Source organism: Dreissena polymorpha, chromosome 12 (assembly GCF_020536995.1).
Source record: "Dreissena polymorpha isolate Duluth1 chromosome 12, UMN_Dpol_1.0, whole genome shotgun sequence".
Lineage (NCBI taxonomy): Eukaryota > Metazoa > Mollusca > Bivalvia > Myida > Dreissenidae > Dreissena > Dreissena polymorpha.
Genome location: NC_068366.1, coordinates 20,483,923 through 20,502,745, shown reverse-complemented (window position 1 = coordinate 20,502,745; position 18,823 = coordinate 20,483,923). Strand labels below are relative to the sequence as shown.

The window sequence follows — 18,823 nt, the reverse complement described above, 5'->3', positions numbered from 1 at the left end:
CTTCCGCATAACTTCATACATAAAGTGCCACATACAATTAATCTTTTTGTTTCAGTTTCGGAGGTATGATATTTAAAACAACATACATACATTTTGTGTAAATATACTTGGGATGGTATTTATACAACATTGGATACTCTTGTGCAATCATGTTACGACTGTTACTAGCTACAAAGTAAGCTTTTGTCAATATTTTGTGTCACCTGTGTAACAGTTAACAATTAAACATCCGTTCATATCCACTAATCAATATCATTATTACTGTAAACAATAACGTAAGAAAATTGATCCTCTCGAGTCAAGGATTTACAGCAATCGACTTATTAATGAACGGTTTTGTTACCTGTAAACGGTCATTATGTATGTTTTCATAAGGCACTTAATGGATACATCATATTAGCATAGATAAATCAAATATGCGGTAGAGATAGTAGTTATGCTGCACTGTACTGCTTTCAGAACATATGTATTTTCAACTCTGCCCATTACTAGAGACGGGATATTTTCCCTATAAAATGCAAATAAATAACGAACGGAAGACAGTGAAGTTTCTGTTTCATAAGTTATACCTTAACAAAAAAATATTAAAACTTTATGTTTTAATTCTCATTTTCTCTGCTATCGAGCATACCTGTTGTAATTATATCTGCTCCTATCTTTTGTTCAAATCAAGTATTTAGGCGTTCGTATGTAAAACATTTACGTTGCATCACTGTGGCTTAACAATATTTCGCCTGTTCAATCCTTCCAGAACCAAATGATTTTTAAAACCAAATAAATATTCGTAATAATGTATATTTTGACAAAAGTTAATATGTTAAATGTCGCTCTTTATTCTCACAAACAAAACCTTGGATAATCTTTCTTTTATACGTAGTTCACCTTTAAAAAAAATAACTTAAAGAAAGAAACGATTTTTAATTTTGGTATATGAATGTTTTCAGTTTATTCTAATATATCGAGATGGATGTCCAAACCGAGGCCTATAAGTATAGGATGCCTTGCTTACACAACAACTTGAAACTTGTGCACATTAAATCATGTTGATACAGGATTGTACATCTTATCATCAATACTCTGCAATACACGTGTACACTTACATAATTTAGAATTACGAATTTTATGATCGACATTTTGTATAGAATGTCTTAGCTCGAGTACTAGCGAAGGCAATTAAATGCTATTCGGTTATTTCGTTCTATAGTATGTGTTTTATAAATGTTATGATATAAAAAAATGAAATTGTCAATAAGTCCTTTCAACACGTTTTCTATTAAATGGAAACAGTGCAAACATTCATTATGGTTCCAGAGACGTGTCAAAGGCCGCGTTAAGACTAATTCATCAAAAGTAAAATATTAATCAACACAATTATTCTCCGATATGTAATTACACCCGCGGATATAATACAAAAAAACATAAATGGATCATTGTAATGATTTATGGACTGAAAAAGACGGAGGTTATTCAAAATGCAACGCCAATGATTAGCTCTTAATCTATACACTATTTCGATTTTAAATGTATCTAAAGAATGTATTGTTAAACACTTGTGAAAAGGACATAAACATTTCAAAAAGACACCGTTTAGATAGAGACATCGTTAATAGCAGCGTATTGTTCGTTTTCATCCCGATATAAAGGGACCTTATCCAGCTGATCTTTAATAAACTAAAGGCTTATTTTTTCCGCCAGGTTTGTTTGTGTTAGAATTGTATAATTCGATATTATTTTTTTTTTTGGATAAAAACACACATTCAATGGCAAGCGTCTTCATATAATTTAAAACGTTTTTTAAAGCGTTTTTATCATTATTTGCATATTTTACATCGCTTAAACCTCACTTCTTTTCACTGTATCACTTTTCATTAAGCTATTTTCGACCTTTATCATGTTTCCGTTATTTTACTTTTCATGAACCAAACAAAAACTAAAGAAGTACGACCGTTGAATATATGTGTCTTGATCTGAGAAAACTGTGCATAATGCATATGCGTAAAGTGTAATCCAAGATTAGCCTGTGCAGTTCGCACAGGCTAATCAGGGACGGCACTTTCCGCTTAAACTAGATTTTCGGTAAAAAGGGACTTCCTTTAAACAAAAAATACAATTTAAGCTGAAAGTGTCGTCCCTGATTAGCCTTTTCGGACTGCACACTGACAGGCTAATCTGGGATGAAACTTTACGCCATGCATTATGCCCAGTTTTCTCAGAACAAGACACATATCACAGAACGTCTAAAACACTTGCAAACATGTGGAGATTTGTCCAGTTTTACCAAGCTACCTACACCGTTCATCAACTTACCCATATTTTTATTTTATTTTACATTCTTCACTGCTTTAAAATCTTTTAAAAGCAATTTACATTTTCTATCTCTAAATGGAATATACTTCAGGAACTATATACAAATATGGATGCGTCGTGTTTTACGTGTTTATGATAAAGCTCGAAATCCAATATATGTTTATAATGTCTTGGACGTGTGAAAAACGCATTGGACAATAAGCCCTCATCCCGAATACATTCAAAGGTATCCAGCCGATGATACAAAACTGTGCGATGGTATCCGGTATTTGTTATGTTGTTGGAAAAAGCAATTCATTATCACGCATTTTTTTCTTTCGATATGGACTTATCATATAGTTTATTTGCTGGTCATTTGAATGACATTAATTTCGTTTTAATGCACAATGAAACCGGTATTGTTCACTTATATTATCGCATTTACCGCAGCCCAAATATAATCAAAATGACCATATTTTGGCAGGTTACTTCATATATTCTGAATGGACCAATAATCCTTTAATAAAATATGTATAATCAATCATTAACATACACGCTCGGTCAAAATGTATGGAAAAAAAAATACTTATTATAATTCCAGCCCTTTCATATTTACAGAAATCAAGTCACAAACTAACCATTAAAAGCCGTGATATATCGCTAATGCCTGCTATTTATTTCAGGATCGCAATATTCTGAATCAAGAAAGCCATATTCACAATGGCGGCTTTCAAAAAGCTTCTTGGGAATGTCATCAAAAAGTAAGTCATTGTCCTTTAAACACTTGGATTTATGTGAATGCTGAGATCACATAATGCACCCACACAAGTTATAACGCGCTGCATTAACCGTGTCATATTTATTTTTACTGCAACTAATGAATATTTTTTTATTTGCAAACGAATTAAATATGATTATTTTCACATTTTATACTTGAATTAAGGTAAAAGTACGAATTACATGCACACAAACGAACGGCGCGAATTAAGCGAAAATTTTCGGACTGCCTATGAAGTGCAGAATATAAAAGATTGCATTCTTACAAAACAACACTGCGTATATTAACTGTATTTTTTCATTCCGCTGGCGTTATAATACTATTTCAGTTTCGGTGTCACCATTGTCGGACTGAGTAACGTTAACGGTAGCGTATATTGAGGAATTAAATGAAAGACTTATTTATAGTAAAGTAGTAATTTCTTTAATATTATGTTTTTACGAATTCGTAATGGGTTTATCCAAAAATGAAAAACGTATCCAACAAATGCTTCATTTAAATGAAAATGCAAGACGTTGTATTAATAAAACGCAACGTCCTATCAATATTAAAGAGGATATTTGTTGGATTCGGTGGATTATCGATTTTAATTCACGAGTGATCATATAAAATAATACTTTCACGAGAGGCGCAGCCACGAGTGAAAATATATATATTGTATGATCACGAGTGAATTAAAATCGATATTCCACCGAATCCAACAAATTTTCTTTTATTTTATGATTTTTCACGGTTTATATACATTGTCTAAGAGTTTAACAAAGAATTTTGCTGGGATAATGACGTCATTTCGTCAAAAAAATGACGTCATTTCACAGTAAACAGTGAAAATTTTCGATAATTTTCACTGTTAATTTTCACTGTTTGAAACAGTGAAATTATCAGTTTTAATTCACTGATATTTCTCTATTAATCACCGGAAAGCATAAAATAAAACAATTTAATCATACTTTATCGCGCATCAGTAAACTAATAAAGCGATGACCGGATACATTTTCCTATCTCCGCTCAACAAGAATTGTCCCATATTAAAACGTTTAATTATGATTCGATCCCCGGCCCGGCCAGATAACTTGTGGGGGGATAGATCGTGAATTCCTTTCTATGGCAATGTTAGAATCAGTTCCCCGTTTATTAGTGTTATAATAGTGTTGGCAAATCAATATATCTTTTAACGTTAATCACTTTATTTTTTACTTATGACCACTTTCAATGGTTAAAGGGGCCTTTTCGCAGATTTGTTTCATGTATTGAAGTTTGTCATTAAATGCTTTATATTGATAAATGTAAACACTGGATCTAAAAAGCTCCAGTAAAAACAAAAATTTAAATTAAAGAAACAAAACAGTAACCCTCAACTGGATTCGACCCACTGACCCGTGGAGTAAAAGTCAATAGATTAGACTACTCGGCCATCCGTGCTCATACACTGAGTGATGTATTTTATACTCTATATAAGCAATCCTCATAGTATCCCAAAATATAACGACAACAACAGAACTCTCCAAATTATTCAATCGTTTCGCGTTGCAACGCTTTATAATTTTCAGGTTTTTAACTCGTCAAAAGATGCATATAACAGATATTTGAGAGCATGGCAAATGTTCACAATTACTGTTTCCTCACAAATATCATAACTACAACGAAAATTTGCAAATCTGAAATTATTTTTTTTGTCAGTTTACCTTAACGTAAAAATGTCCCTTTATAATGTATAAGATTAACTTTAGAAAGCCGGTAAGATAGCGTAACAAAACGAGGCCATGGAGACCTCCCTGCGTGCGTGCAGTCAGTCTTAGAATTTTACTTATTTCCTTTAGAAAAAAATATTAAGTGTAAGTAAATGACATTTGTACTTAGACTTCTTATAACAATATGTATAATATAATCTTCTTACCTTTATTTGTGTTTGTATTTTTAGATATTCTCTCGCTAGGTTATTCCTTTATATCTCATTTTATATCACGTTAGCAGGTGTATTGTTCTTTCATAGTAACCTGACGTAACAAAAAGAATCTGAGATATAGCTTCTTTGTTTATGCGTTTTATTTAGTACATGCATTCGAAGTGTGATTTATGTTTTTGTTTGATTTCAGTAAAACTAGCGGCATTCCAAAAAAGGGCACCGATGAGTAAGTTTTGATTATCATACTTTTCTGTCTGTTAACTTGTTTAAAGGGGCCTTTTCACAGATTTTGGCATTTTTTAACTTATTCATTAAATGCTTTATATCGATAAATGTAAACATTGGATCGTAAAAGCTCCAGTAAAAAATCAAGAATAAAATTAAAAAAAGGAAAAGAACATTGCCCGGACCAGGTTTCGAACCAGTGACCCCTGGAGTCCTGCCAGAGTCCTGAAGTAAAAACGCTTTAGCCTACTGAGCTATTCCGCCGAGTACATATACTTGAAGTATTTTATACCTTATATAAGCAATCTTCGTAGTTTCACAAAATTTAACGACAAAAACAGAACTCTCCAAATTATTCAATCGTTGCGCGTTGCAGCGCTTTATAATTTTTAGGTTTTAAAATCGTCAAAAGATGCATATAATGGCTATATTAGACCATGGTAAATGTTCAGTATAACTGTTTCCTCACAAATATCATAAATAAAACGAAAATTTGCGAATCTGAAACAACTTTTTTCAATTTTGTCAATTTACCAAAGCGTGAAAAGATCCCTTTAAGGCTTTGTATTTAAGAGCCATATGCTTTTAGAGACAATCTCGAGTTTGTTTCCTGCACATGACCAGTACTGTATACAGAGTTTGAGAACGCTAATACAGTGGAGATCGAATCCGAGACCAGCCTGTCCTAATACGGACCTCATATCAACAGATGATGTATGCCGCTTATCTACTAAAACCCTAATACGAGAAATAATGGAATCAATAATAAAAGAAAATTTGCTCTAAGGAATCTAAATCGTATTTATTTCCCGGAAATATATATCGTTTAAAATAAATATATTACATAAGGTTCATAATCGTGGTATACTAGACAGGCGTTAGGTTCAAACAGAGTAATGTATTGCATGATTGTTTATTAATTCCATAAACATAATAAGTTACCGCTTGCAAAAAAACTGTACAGATATGTTATTTACTTGTATCGTTTTTATTATGTATTAAGGTCTTTAAGTTTTCGATTTGGTAGGGGCGTATTCAGGAAGTGTGAAACCAGTTAATCAACATGTTTAATACATACATGCTGGGTTTAACACGCCTCTTCTTATACCCTTCGACGTTGAAATACACTGTTTCGGAAGATAATCGAGTCAAACCATATATGTTTTATTAGCGATGAGTCGTTTCCCTTGAAAAGTTGGGTTTTTTTCGCTACCGACATCTTCGATTGACATTTGAAACATTGTAAAATAAATAAATAGAACATTTCAATACTATTCAAAGTTGTTGTTGTTGTTGTTGTTGTTGTTGTTGTTTTCCAAAATATAAATTAGTAAGATTCACACGATCCAAACAAACGAGATATACCGGTACAACGGAAATGTGTGGGTGACAAGTAGATTGTTGTAAATAATGAAATCTAATACAGCGCCAAATATTGGCTCTGATTAAAGACAAAGTCGCAGAGTGGATAACACACAAACTATGCTGACAAATAACGTGGGCTCATTGTTGTTAATTGCGTTGGAACGTCAAAAATGTTAAACTTATTAAAAATATAATATTCCGAATTGCGCGTTTCTGTGCAAATTTTCAAGACATCACGTGACGTTAAGATTTTACAGCTCGCTTCAATGTAATTAATTTCCGGTTTCAGTGGCGACGATGATGGGAATGTGCGTTCCCCAAGCGCCTCGTCCGAAACCAAGGGTGATAAGTTTTCCAAGATGATGGTCATGATGACTACAAAGTCAAAAATGTGAGTTCCGTTGATTTCTGTTGTGATATTCTATTTTAAATACATTTTTTAGTATTGATGATTTCCTATTATTATTATTTTATTATCAACATTATTTTTTATAATAAATTATTATCATTATCAGTGCTCCAGCTAGGCCTAAATCAAAGGGCGCCGCGCCCTGCCCTCCCGAACCCCCGCCCTGCCCCCCCGAACCTCCGCCCTGCCCCCCCCCCCCCCCCTAAAAAAAAATAATAATAATTTTTTTCTTTTTTTTTTTTTTTTTACATATGATATTCATAAATTTCTTATTACATTGTAATTAGTTTAATCCTCATTGTAGACATTATATTTGAATGGTTTAATAATAATGGGAATAATACAATTATTTATAACATATAAATTAACATGCAATAGGAAGCATTCCAGAAACACCCGCGCGCTCGAACGTGCCCTTTTTACAAAATACTGCGCGTCAAAAGTGCCCTTTTGACAAAATACTGCGCTTCGAAAGTGCCCTTTTGACAAAAAAGCCCCCCCTGCCCTTTTCAAATCCTAGCTGGAGCACTGATTATTATTATTATTATTTTATTATTATTAGTAGTATTATTATTATTATTATTATTACTATTATTGTTTTTATCATCATCATTATTATAACGATGTATTATTACGAAGTCAATATTAGCGCGCCATGTACGACAAATGAAAACATCAGAACTGATACTTATAATACAGATGCATCATTTACTCTTTATATAATATATTCAGTTAATTCATGTTATGGTCTCATTGCTGCAGTGTGACATGTAAGAGTCTACTACAGACATAGTTCAATAAGTGCATATTTTAAGATTGAAATGTTGTCTCTATGTGACTATTAGATTTACACTCCATGGTGAAAGTTTGTTGTTTGATACTTGCATAAACTTAAATTCATTCGAGCAATCAATAAATACGTTCGATAGGAAATCAATATGTGCATGCCTAAAGAAATATAAAAAGGTTTGAGTTATAATAAAAGTGTGAGGCTGTACCGGTAGAAGAGTGGTCCGCTGTATCGCACACGTTCTGAATATCATGGCGAAGCAAGCTACATTTGATAGTCTTTTCAATGTCCATACTGATACAGTTTGGGCGAATTCGTGATGTTTTAGGCCTATTTTAAAGTTTCACATTTATTTTCCCTCAATTTTTCATAGCCTTCTTTAAAACTATGTTGAAAATTCTACAGCGTCACGTATGGCAATTTTGAGATGCTGAATTGCATTGCCCACTTTTTACTGTATCGTTTGTATTTTTTTCACTCGTGATAATAGAAAATGTGTGTCCTCTGAATACTCGTAAATATTCATCTATAATCCTGTTATGAAACAAATTGCCTCTTTATATTAATATACAGTGGATCATCAAGCAAATGTCCATTTAAATATTTATTTTCTCACTTTCATGAGAAAATATTTCACAGAAATATCCCGAATGCAAACTTGTTTCCTTTATATTTAATGCTGTTGATTATTATTTTCATATAAGCAGCATTAAAACGTTTTGCGTCAGTACTATTTTCTGATTAGTGATCAGTTATTTACTTAAAGGTAAACATTCCAGCGCCATTTAGTATTTCAATGAATTCTGCAGTTGATTTCCAACGTATTATGTTGGAGCTGCTAATGCACAACAATCTCAACGTATTTCTACAACTAGTTCATGACGTCGATAATCAATCATAATCCGTTGCTAAGATGCGCATTCACGTCTGTCGTTGGATACCCAAGGGACCTGTGACAGCTTCATTGCCAATTTATAACCCCTTTATGACCGGGCAGGAAATTGCTTTTCACTCAAAACCAAGACATTCGTATTTTTGTATGGGCAGCGAGATATTATTCCGACATATTTCAATCGTTTTGAATATATTATTTATGGGAATCAGTACGATGACTCGCAACTGCTTCAGATATTAGTTTGAACGAATCGATTATTAATTAAAAAATGTATTCCTTTGCCATATTAAGCGATATATAAAATACCGGACACAATGTGAGGAAATGGAGCTTCTTTTTACCAATGCAAAGTTTTGCAACTTTCTCTGTGACTCGGGTTGATGAACTCTGGAACGATATAACTAGGATTGCATTTTGATCGTCGCAGTGGTTGGAATAAAGTGAAATACACGATTTCCATATTAACGTGTCACGTTCATACTTTACCGCAACACTGGTTTTTTAAAGGAAAAGAAAAAATGGGTTGATATCACAGTGATTTTTTGTGTGATTTGCGTAACGCAAAGCTGCCCCTGAAAGGCAAACATCACTGTTGATGCCGTATGGCCATAATTAAAATCAAGGCTCAACTTTTATATTAAGAAAGTATTTGTGTTATTGTAAACAATGTATCGTTCAGAGTAGAAAAGATAGAAAAACTTTGCATTAGAAAGACAGACGTCGGATATGTTTTAAAAGCATTAAGTTTATACAACACGAAGACACCTGAAAAACGAGGGTTTTAGCTAGATCATCGTAATGTAGGGCAACTGATGAATACTTTAAGAAGGGGGTCGAACTCGTAGGTATACATAAATTGGTTTCGTGGATGAAATTTCTAATTAAAACAACCGAATCTTTAATCATCGCGAATATCTGTTTCGAAATTAGTCCAAAAGAGTATGGTTGCGCTTTGAAGCACTTTGTTAAGCACTTGCTGGCATTTCGGCATGTGGTTGTACAACTCTGTGATCAAGACATATATATATACTTGCAATTCGTGATGGAAACTATGTGTACTTTTCAAAATGATAATCCCGCTATGAAAGTTAATACTGTACGTTAACTGTATGCGGGCTACATTCATAAAGATATTGGTACGTGGCGGTGTTTATGTGTGTGGTGTGAATTGTCAAAAAGGATGCAGTACTTCAAAATGGAAGTTTTATTATGATTTTCGTAGTGTTAATTTTATAGTTTGTTATTCGTTGCTTTAAACAAACAAAACAAACGAGAATATATTGAGATAAATGACATAAATACCGGAGGTAAAAACCAAATTGTTATTCTTGTCCTTTGTGTTCTGTGCGCCCTTCTCCGTACGAAACACAGTTTATCAAACTTTTTCACGAAATCTCGAATATAAATAATAAAACTCATAACTATATTAAAAACTGAGGACTTTATAATTAAGAAATTAAACTGTGAAAAAAAACGCTCGTCTTCTAATTGCCTTGTTCATCGTGTTTGGTTTTCTTCTCTCATAAGGGTGATAAACGTCAAAAAGCTCGATTAAAACAGTTCTAAAGGCCTGAAACGCTTTACTACTTAAATTGTATAAAAGGAATTAATGACGGCTTTAACGATGTAATAAAGAACTGCTGGTGAAGTAGATAAAACAAAAATCCGAAACGGATACATATTTGGCACTTATTTTGATAAACTTAATGAGAAGATCGAATTTAAACGAACTGTGTTTAATAACGGTTCTGTATTCACCATTCAGTATTGCTTAAAATTATACTTTGAATGCTGACAAAAATACATTTATAAGATTGTTGCATAGTATTGCCTGTAACCGGAGAGGTATGTGTGTGTGAGAGAACTGAAAATATACGGAATGTCGACCAAGCCGGGTATGTCCATGTTGTCGCCGGCAGTAAGCCGTCGGGGAAGTTTAAAGCGAAGTTCTTTCGACGGCATGCTACAGCCGCCGGATATCCACCGACGGCGACGATCGTCCACTCAGTAAGCAAACATATACTTGTACAAAGAATTATCTCTTTTTCAGTAACAGTTGTTATTCGCAATGTATATAGTTTGCGTATAGTTGATACTTTATTTCCGATCATCTAACATACATGTATGTTATTGTATATACAATAAAGATACATGCAAATACATCGGTGATCGTATAGTATCCGTGTCTTGTGAAATACAAGACACACGTAGGCGTCTTAATTTCAAAAAAAATATTATTGCAACATCATTCTTATGCAAACGCAATCTTTACAAGGACAGTTTTAATGTTTTGTGGCTCGCAATATTTTGTTAAAACTGGTTTGATATTTTGCAAGTCTGACTTAAATGTATGGTATGATTTTTTTTTCTTGAAGAAATCATTTTCATATATTTGATTGGAGTATGTAGTTTGCAAAGTAATTAGGTAATGTACCTAAAAAAACGAGCAATGTCCTGTCTAAATATTACATTTAAATTTATTAACGAATGCTTTATAACAAACGTCGGATATATTGAGTTTGGGAATATTTTCGTCTTACACCAGAATTGATGAACTGTTCCTTTAAATGACTCTTTCAAATTTTTGTATGAAAGTGTTAAAAATGCATTTAGTGCTTCGATAATCTTTCTTAACAAATACCTTTTTAATAAGTAAGCAATTTGTCAGCATGCATAATCCGCCTTTTTCCAGCAGCGTTGCTTTATTATTGGGACAGTTCGCTTCTTTGGTCTGGTAAGGTCTCCAAGGTGATGAAAACCCGCAAAGGAGGTTAAACACATTAAATTTCACATTACTTTTAAAAATAAATTACTATACTTCGGTGTTCCTCTACGGTTTCAATGTTGATGTGTATTTCATTATTTTAGATTCAAAACAAAATTTTAAACAAAATCGTATTTATTTCGTCTAAATTGAAAAGAAATGCCTTAACTGTAAGTAAATATATTGGAGTTTTTCTCATATCACTCACCAATAATTCGACGATGGAAACGTAGTTTAGTTGAACACATGTAACCCTGGATCGCACATATAAATAACATTATAGTGAAGATGTCAGGATGATAAACAGTGTCATGAGAATTTAATGTAAATGTAACATTATGATAAATAGCGTGTGCCATAGATTAAGTTATTTCGCATTTAACATTTGCCAAAATCATTTAATTAGTAAGCTTTAAAATACACACAGTTCGTAATATCAACGGATGATTTATATATTTTAGGAACTGAAATATCGAAGTTCAATGTGTGCCCCGCCTTGAAACGGTCAATTCAAAGCAAATGAGGTTTTATACGGTTTTAGTGTGCTCCTAACTTCAATATTGTTCGACAGTTGATCACAAAGTCATATCAAAAAAAGAAAGTACATTATTGTTTTAGAGCACGATGAAATTAACCCATTTATGCCTAGCGTCCTGAAAAAAGGACATTGCAAACAGCGTAGACCCAGATGAGACGCCGCATAATGCGGCGTCTCATCTGGGTCTGCGCTGTTTGCTTAAATGAATTTCTTTATGAAATATTCTAAATATAGAACTAAATATACTTGACACCCCTAATTTTGGAAATAAATTGATCCAATTTAGAAGGATGGGCATAAATGGGTTAAAAAAAGGTAGTTCATCTATGGTAATGCTCTTCCGAATAATGAGATCTCGAGGCCTACGGTTTTCTTTGCAAGGATATGTAGCATTAACAGCGCATATAACCATAAATACAAATATTTCATAAGATATTGCTGTCCGTGCATTATATTCGGAATTCAAAATGGCTGCATGAACATAACGTGTTCAAGCACGTGCAACTACACAGATTAAAGTAAAGGTCGAGTATATCAAAGAGTAGTTGGACTAAGAATATGTAAAATGACATTTATTGTTTTAATTGTAACAGTTAAAACAACTATTTACTTCTTAAAGATCGGGAGAAACAATGTACATGAACGCTGTTTCCATTGGATGTTTATGTAATTTATTTTGACTCGACCGAATTTTTTTGCAATTGATTTACGTTTTGTTATCTCCCTTCAGTTAGTTGTACAAATCTCGTGCCTGTCAAGCTAAGAACGACTTTATGTCCATAAGAAGATTTCTTAGGAATGACGTCCTTCGTTTGGCTAGTCTCTTGTCGGTGGCCATTAACTTGTATGTCAACGAAGAAATTGAAACTCAGAGACCATATTTACTCTGAGAGTATGTGAGGGATGACTTAGCATTCAAACATTTTTTTATATTTATCCGTAAAGAAATAAGTGTGCTTGCATTTTTCGGAGTAATAGACCCAAAGGCAGGGTTGGCCTAAATAAATGTTGAGCTTGCAAAAGGTTGTCGAATTATTCGATGAGTTTTTCGATTGAAGAAAAAGAAAAAAACGAGATCGAATAGGTTTCGAATACATTGAATAAATGGACACGCAATAAGCAAATAGAATTACTTAAAAGCTGAACAATTAATATGTGATGCTATTTACTATTTTTTACATAAACATTGCTCTGCGGTAGCAGAACAACATCGTCGGTGTTATTGTGAATACTTGAATAAAACGACTTTGCGTGCGCAAAAATGAATAAGAAATATGTTACTTATTATCATATATCGCTGTGAAGTAGCAACTTATGTTAATAGTGTTCTACTAGCGCATACATTTGCTTGAGTATGAGCAGACGAAGCTCTAATGTTAGAAAAATAAAACGAATAAGTGCAATGCTTATATCGCTTTGACATGTAATATGCAACAACAAAAATTGTTTCGATACAAATATATTTTTCATGTGGTGTTTTGCGTATGATATTTGTTTTACAAAACGTTGAAATTAAAGTTATGTTGGATACCATTAATGTACGACATGGTTAAGCCTCGGAGCACACTGTACATATAAGAAACGAGTTACATATAGATTATTCACCTATATAATATATAATAATACTCGACAAAAACGTTCACTTAACTTAGTACGCTTAATAAACTAATTTCCATTTAAAGATTTGGTTTTAACATTAATTATTGCGATGATAATATAGCAAATCAATTTATTTTACTCCGTAATTAAACATGTAAACGACGGAGAGGCTAGCCCAGTTGGTGAATATCTGGACTACAAATCCGAGGATCGCGGATTCGATCGTGAAACCCCTATTAGGGCCATTGCCTCGCTACCCCCAAATCAAGTGTGATAGTAATCTTGGAAGCCTTGCATGCCTATAAAAGAACCGTGATCTAACTAAACGAGCGTCTTGAAACACAGGGCTTAAAGAGACGAATTCACGGTTAGGCAACTGTTGTTAGTTGCTGTCATAAGTGTGTGTTTATTTCTCGTTAAGTAGCTAACTAACCATGTGCCTGAAATACTGTCAAAACAGCAAATATCCATCCAACAAACCAAACAATACTTGTAAACAATTAACACATTAATTAGATTTTTTCGATACAATTTCAAAATAAATGTAAAGACATTTTTATATGTATATAGAATATATATCACCCTACCCTTTAACTATGGATCACTTCCAAACAAAACCCATAGTGTGTAAACACGATTCAAATTTCGAAAAGTCGGTCTGATAATTTTTTCTCTTTGACTGCTTTGCGGATAACGTAAATTACAAAAACAAATATACCAATTTACGTCTATCTATAGATAAATATTATATATTGAATGCATACCTTAATACAAGTACTGGGTAAAATAGCAAAAATGTCAGCTCGGCTTACAGTATTTTTCCACCTTCTACCACTGCTTCTTATCCCATTCCCTTAATTGGGATTTCCTTCTCTTGCTTACAGTACTCATAATTGTCATAGATATTCTAGAACTCTTTTATATCGACAATAATCAATTTCCGATCCGTTGCCAAGATGGTAGTTCACGTCTGTTGTTGAACACTCAAAGGACCTGTGACATCTTCATTGCCGATTTACAACCTCTTCACAACTGGGCAGGAAATTAATTTTCCTGCTTAACCAACACAATTATGTTTTCGCAAGCACAGCGGTGTATTATACCGACATATTTACATCGCAGGTACTATATTATTTATTGGAAATGAGTGTTTACATCTGCAACCGATATTAGTTTTTACGACTCGATTATTTAACAAAGGTGTCTTTTTGTATTGAATCTCTTAATATACATTTCACACGTTCAGAGCGTGGCGAGATTCACATATATTTCTGTTTTTAGTCGGGTTACTGAACGAATCGTTATTTGTTCGGTGCAGTGAAATGAAGTAGAATACACGAGTTAAATATTAACTTTACATGGCCATACTCTTGCGCAACGCCGGCTTTTATTTAGGTAAGAAAATAGTTTGTACTGAGATATTTCAAATTTGGACTTGAAAGTCAAACATCATTGGTAGAGCTTTGGTGCCACTAAACATGAAAGAGTGGAATGATATGTAAGAATATTTGTTTTTTATTTAAGCGTATTTCCAATCCGCAGTTAGCAGACGGACATTTTAATGCTTCTGATGGAGAAACTTCGAACAAGTTTTGAAGTCGGCTGGTCATGGTCTTCCGCACGATGACGTTGAAGCAACTCGTGTTTTACGTTCCATGATGTGACGCAGTAATGGATACGTCACCATGGCGTACGTATTTCGTTACGTCAGAAGGCGTTGTTATTGATATACACCGAGTTTGTGCAGGAGATGTCATATGTTTCGCTATCAGTCCACGTGATTATGATGATGCTGTAAATCCTTTGTAAAGCACGTGTTGGCATTTCATTCTGCGTCAGTAAAATACTTTGATCAAGACGTTTTTAAAGTTCGTTTCGGAAACTATGTGTGCTGGTCACATAACCAAAATCAAAGCGCTCAATGCACTGAATTTGTTCGCTGTTGTATAATCTTAGACGCAACTCAGTTTTCAAAATTATATTATGGCTTTTTATATCGCAAGTTTGAACTGACCACAACCCATTCAAATTTATAAAGAGTGTGTCTTAAAACACAGGTCGAGATGTCCGTTTTGTTTTCTCAAATCATTGATACAGCTAATCAGTGTGCACATGCTAATCTTATTTGACATGCATTAAGCCCCGTTTTTCCTGAAGGCAGCCAATATGTACAGATTTCAATAATAAACTCTAGACTGACCAACGTTGTCTTACAAGCTGTTAAATACACACTATGTATTGTACCAGTGAGAACAGGCACATTCGTCGTCTGCTTAAATTTAATGGAGTTATCCACACAAGCAGTCACGGGTTACGGTTCCTACCGTAGCTAAGGCATACTGATTTGCAAAATTGCGTCTGCATTATTTGTGAGCGATAATTACGGGATTTCCTTTCATTCATTTTTGTTCTTGCATTTCTCTCCTTTTTTGAAGAATTGAGTAAGAGGCATAGGCAATGATAATTACCTATTGTACCTTTGTTTATAAAATGCTAGTAACAATCTTAGTATATATTGGTACTTCTATGATATATTTAAAGAAAAAAGGGTGCATGCGTGTATTTTTATATTAATTTCTGAATAAAATCCTTTTTTTTAATCCAAGAGAGCTATTGGCAAAAATGATGCAAATAACGAGCATGAAATGTGAAAAAAATCACGAGATGGACATATTTGAACGACGTTTATATACATAAAGCCCTCACGTTTACAATGTTTGCGATAACAAACACAATCGTGTAGCAATTTAAAGTGGATGTTTAAGTGCTAATTTAAGGACTGGTATAAATTTTAAAAAGCCAGAAATGGGATATTTAATAATAATTGTTTTAGTTGTACAGGTTAAGTCGTAATGTGGAATTTGTATACATTTTAAAAGCGTATATAAACAAATCCAGGAATAATTTGGATATTTAACGTGTTTCAATCTACAGGTTGTTGAGTTTGTTAGTTTACCAGAAAGGTAAAACAGAATATACGTGTTGTAATTAATTGAGAATTATGAGGACAATAAACTCATTTGTGAACGTTCTTTATTCCATACCCAATTCGAAACCCAGTGCGTTACAAGAACTGGAATAAATAAAAAAGAAACGCGTAATTTTCCAAACAAAATACATGTACGAACTCAGAAAGAAAATTATTAATTCATGCGTCAATTATTGTGATTATACATGTATCTTGAATGCTTGAAACGCGATACTTACAATGCATGAAAGGAAAGGAGAGCTTTTAAAATGTAATAAAGAACCGCTAGTGACGTGGAGAAGAGTATTGGGGGAAAAATCTTCATCGGACGGTCCAAAATTGGGACTTATTGTGATGGAAAAGTAGGAGAAGATTGAATTAAAACGCCGAAGCTCTGTTTGGAAAAAAAAACGACATAAAGAATCATCAGAAATCAATTATCATTGACTACAATTATACGGTCAACAAAAATGATATTAAATGTTCGTTTATACTGACTCCATATTATTGAAGAAAACCGCATAATGTTATGTGAGTGAATTCAAAACATACGGAATGTCGACCAAGTCAGATACATTACTGATATCGCCGGCAGTAAGCCGTCGGGGAAGTTTAATGCGAAGTTCTTTCGACGGCATGCTACAGCCGCCAGATATCCACCGACGACGACGATCGTCCACTCAGTGAGTAAACATATGCTTGTTCAAAAAAATATATTTCTGCAAGATAAGCGATATCCGACAGCGCACGTGTTGTGCGCAATGTATATGAAGCGTGCTCTGTGGAAAGGGCGTTTAATGCATGTGCGTAAAGTGTCGTCCCAGATTAGCCTGTGCAGTCTGCACATGCTAATTAGGGACGACACTTTCCTCTATAGTTGGATTTTTGCAAAAAAGACGCTTTCTGTAAACGAAAAGTATCTTAAAAACGGAAAGTGTCGTCCCTGTTTAGCTTGTGCGTACTGCACAGGCTAATTTGGGACAACACTTTACCCACATGCATTAAAATCCCTTTTCACAGAGCACGACCCAGTCATTTTCACGTTCATTTACTAAGCCTTCTTTTTTCGATCTCAGGTTTACGATAGATAAATAGCATCATGCGTTTACAGTTGTAGTAATGTGACAAATACCTATATAATTGAATTTAGTAGTCTTATTTTGTTTTACAATTTAACAACTTCATTCCCATTCATTCGCAATCTTTGAAAGGGCAGTTAGATTCGGGCTTGAAATATTTCCTTAAAACTGGAGTGATTTTATTTTTCAAAAAGAATATGTAAAATTTCTGCGTATGTTATGAATGTTCAGTTGCAGAAATTTTGATATTTTTGTTTTCAATCGGAGTGTTCAGTTTGCAAAGTCATCAGGAAATGCGAGCTATTGGACCTAAAATAATACCATATATGCGCCAAATGTGTTTATGTTTAAACTAGCAATGCCCTCTCTAAATATGACAATTCAATCTATGATTTTTTTTTTAACTTATTGGAGAAATAGTGAGTTTTGGAACGTATTGTTTTTAAATAAGAGTTGTTGAACTGTCCCTTTAAATAGCTCTCTCAACAATGTTATTTACGTGTTGAAATGCATTTAGTATTTCTACAACTTCTCTAATCAAATATGACTTAAAAACGTAAGAAATGTAATTACAATGATGATGTATACATCATCCGCATTTTTCTAGTAGCGTTGTTTTGTTATTAGGGTACTTCGGATTTTCCTTGGCCCTCTAAGGTCTCCAAGGTGATAAATACGCTGTCAAAAAGGTTGAACTCGTTAAATTGGAAAAAAAAAACACTGAATATTTTCATTTCGATGTTCCGCCATCACTGTTTCGAATTTGATTTTTTATGTACCGGTATTTTAGATTTGATCCGAATTGACTGCCAAGGATATAAACGATCATAAGAATATTAAATTTGAAAATACACTGGTTGAATCTGTTTTGTCATAAACAATTTGTCATAAACAAAAGAACACATTATTTAAGTGGGTGCCATCCTGTGCTTTTTAATTTGTATTTCTGCTCCACATACACACGTGTACTATAGATACTTGGGCCATCAAATGTCGGCATAGGTTAAGTCTTTTCTCAAATCTCGTGTGAGTCACGTTGCGGTGTTGTTGTTGTTTCTATAATATTTAGTTATATTCAATTTAGCTTGAACTCTAGAGTTACCTGTAATTCTATTCATTCTGCCTTTGTCATGCTTGAATTTCAATAAATCACAAAAGCAACGTGCTTTCGACGGGGCAAATCAGTTGGTTCCCGAGGAGCTAACCCTTACTTACATGAAG

At 33.6% G+C, this 18,823-nt stretch overlaps 1 protein-coding gene across 2 annotated transcripts in view; it reads left to right on the top strand.

The window, feature by feature from the left end:
• The first annotated feature begins 17,037 nt into the window (after positions 1–17,037).
• Positions 17,038–18,823, top strand: part of LOC127853932 (androglobin-like) — a 171,806-nt gene continuing 170,020 nt past the window's right edge. Inside the window, exon 1 of one of the 2 annotated variants that reach the window (XM_052388785.1) lies at positions 17,038–17,206. In XM_052388785.1, the coding sequence (XP_052244745.1) occupies positions 17,079–17,206 (128 nt within the window). In that variant the 5' untranslated portion in view covers positions 17,038–17,078. The remainder of the gene's footprint in view (positions 17,207–18,823) is intronic. The other variant, XM_052388787.1, reaches the window with a different exon arrangement.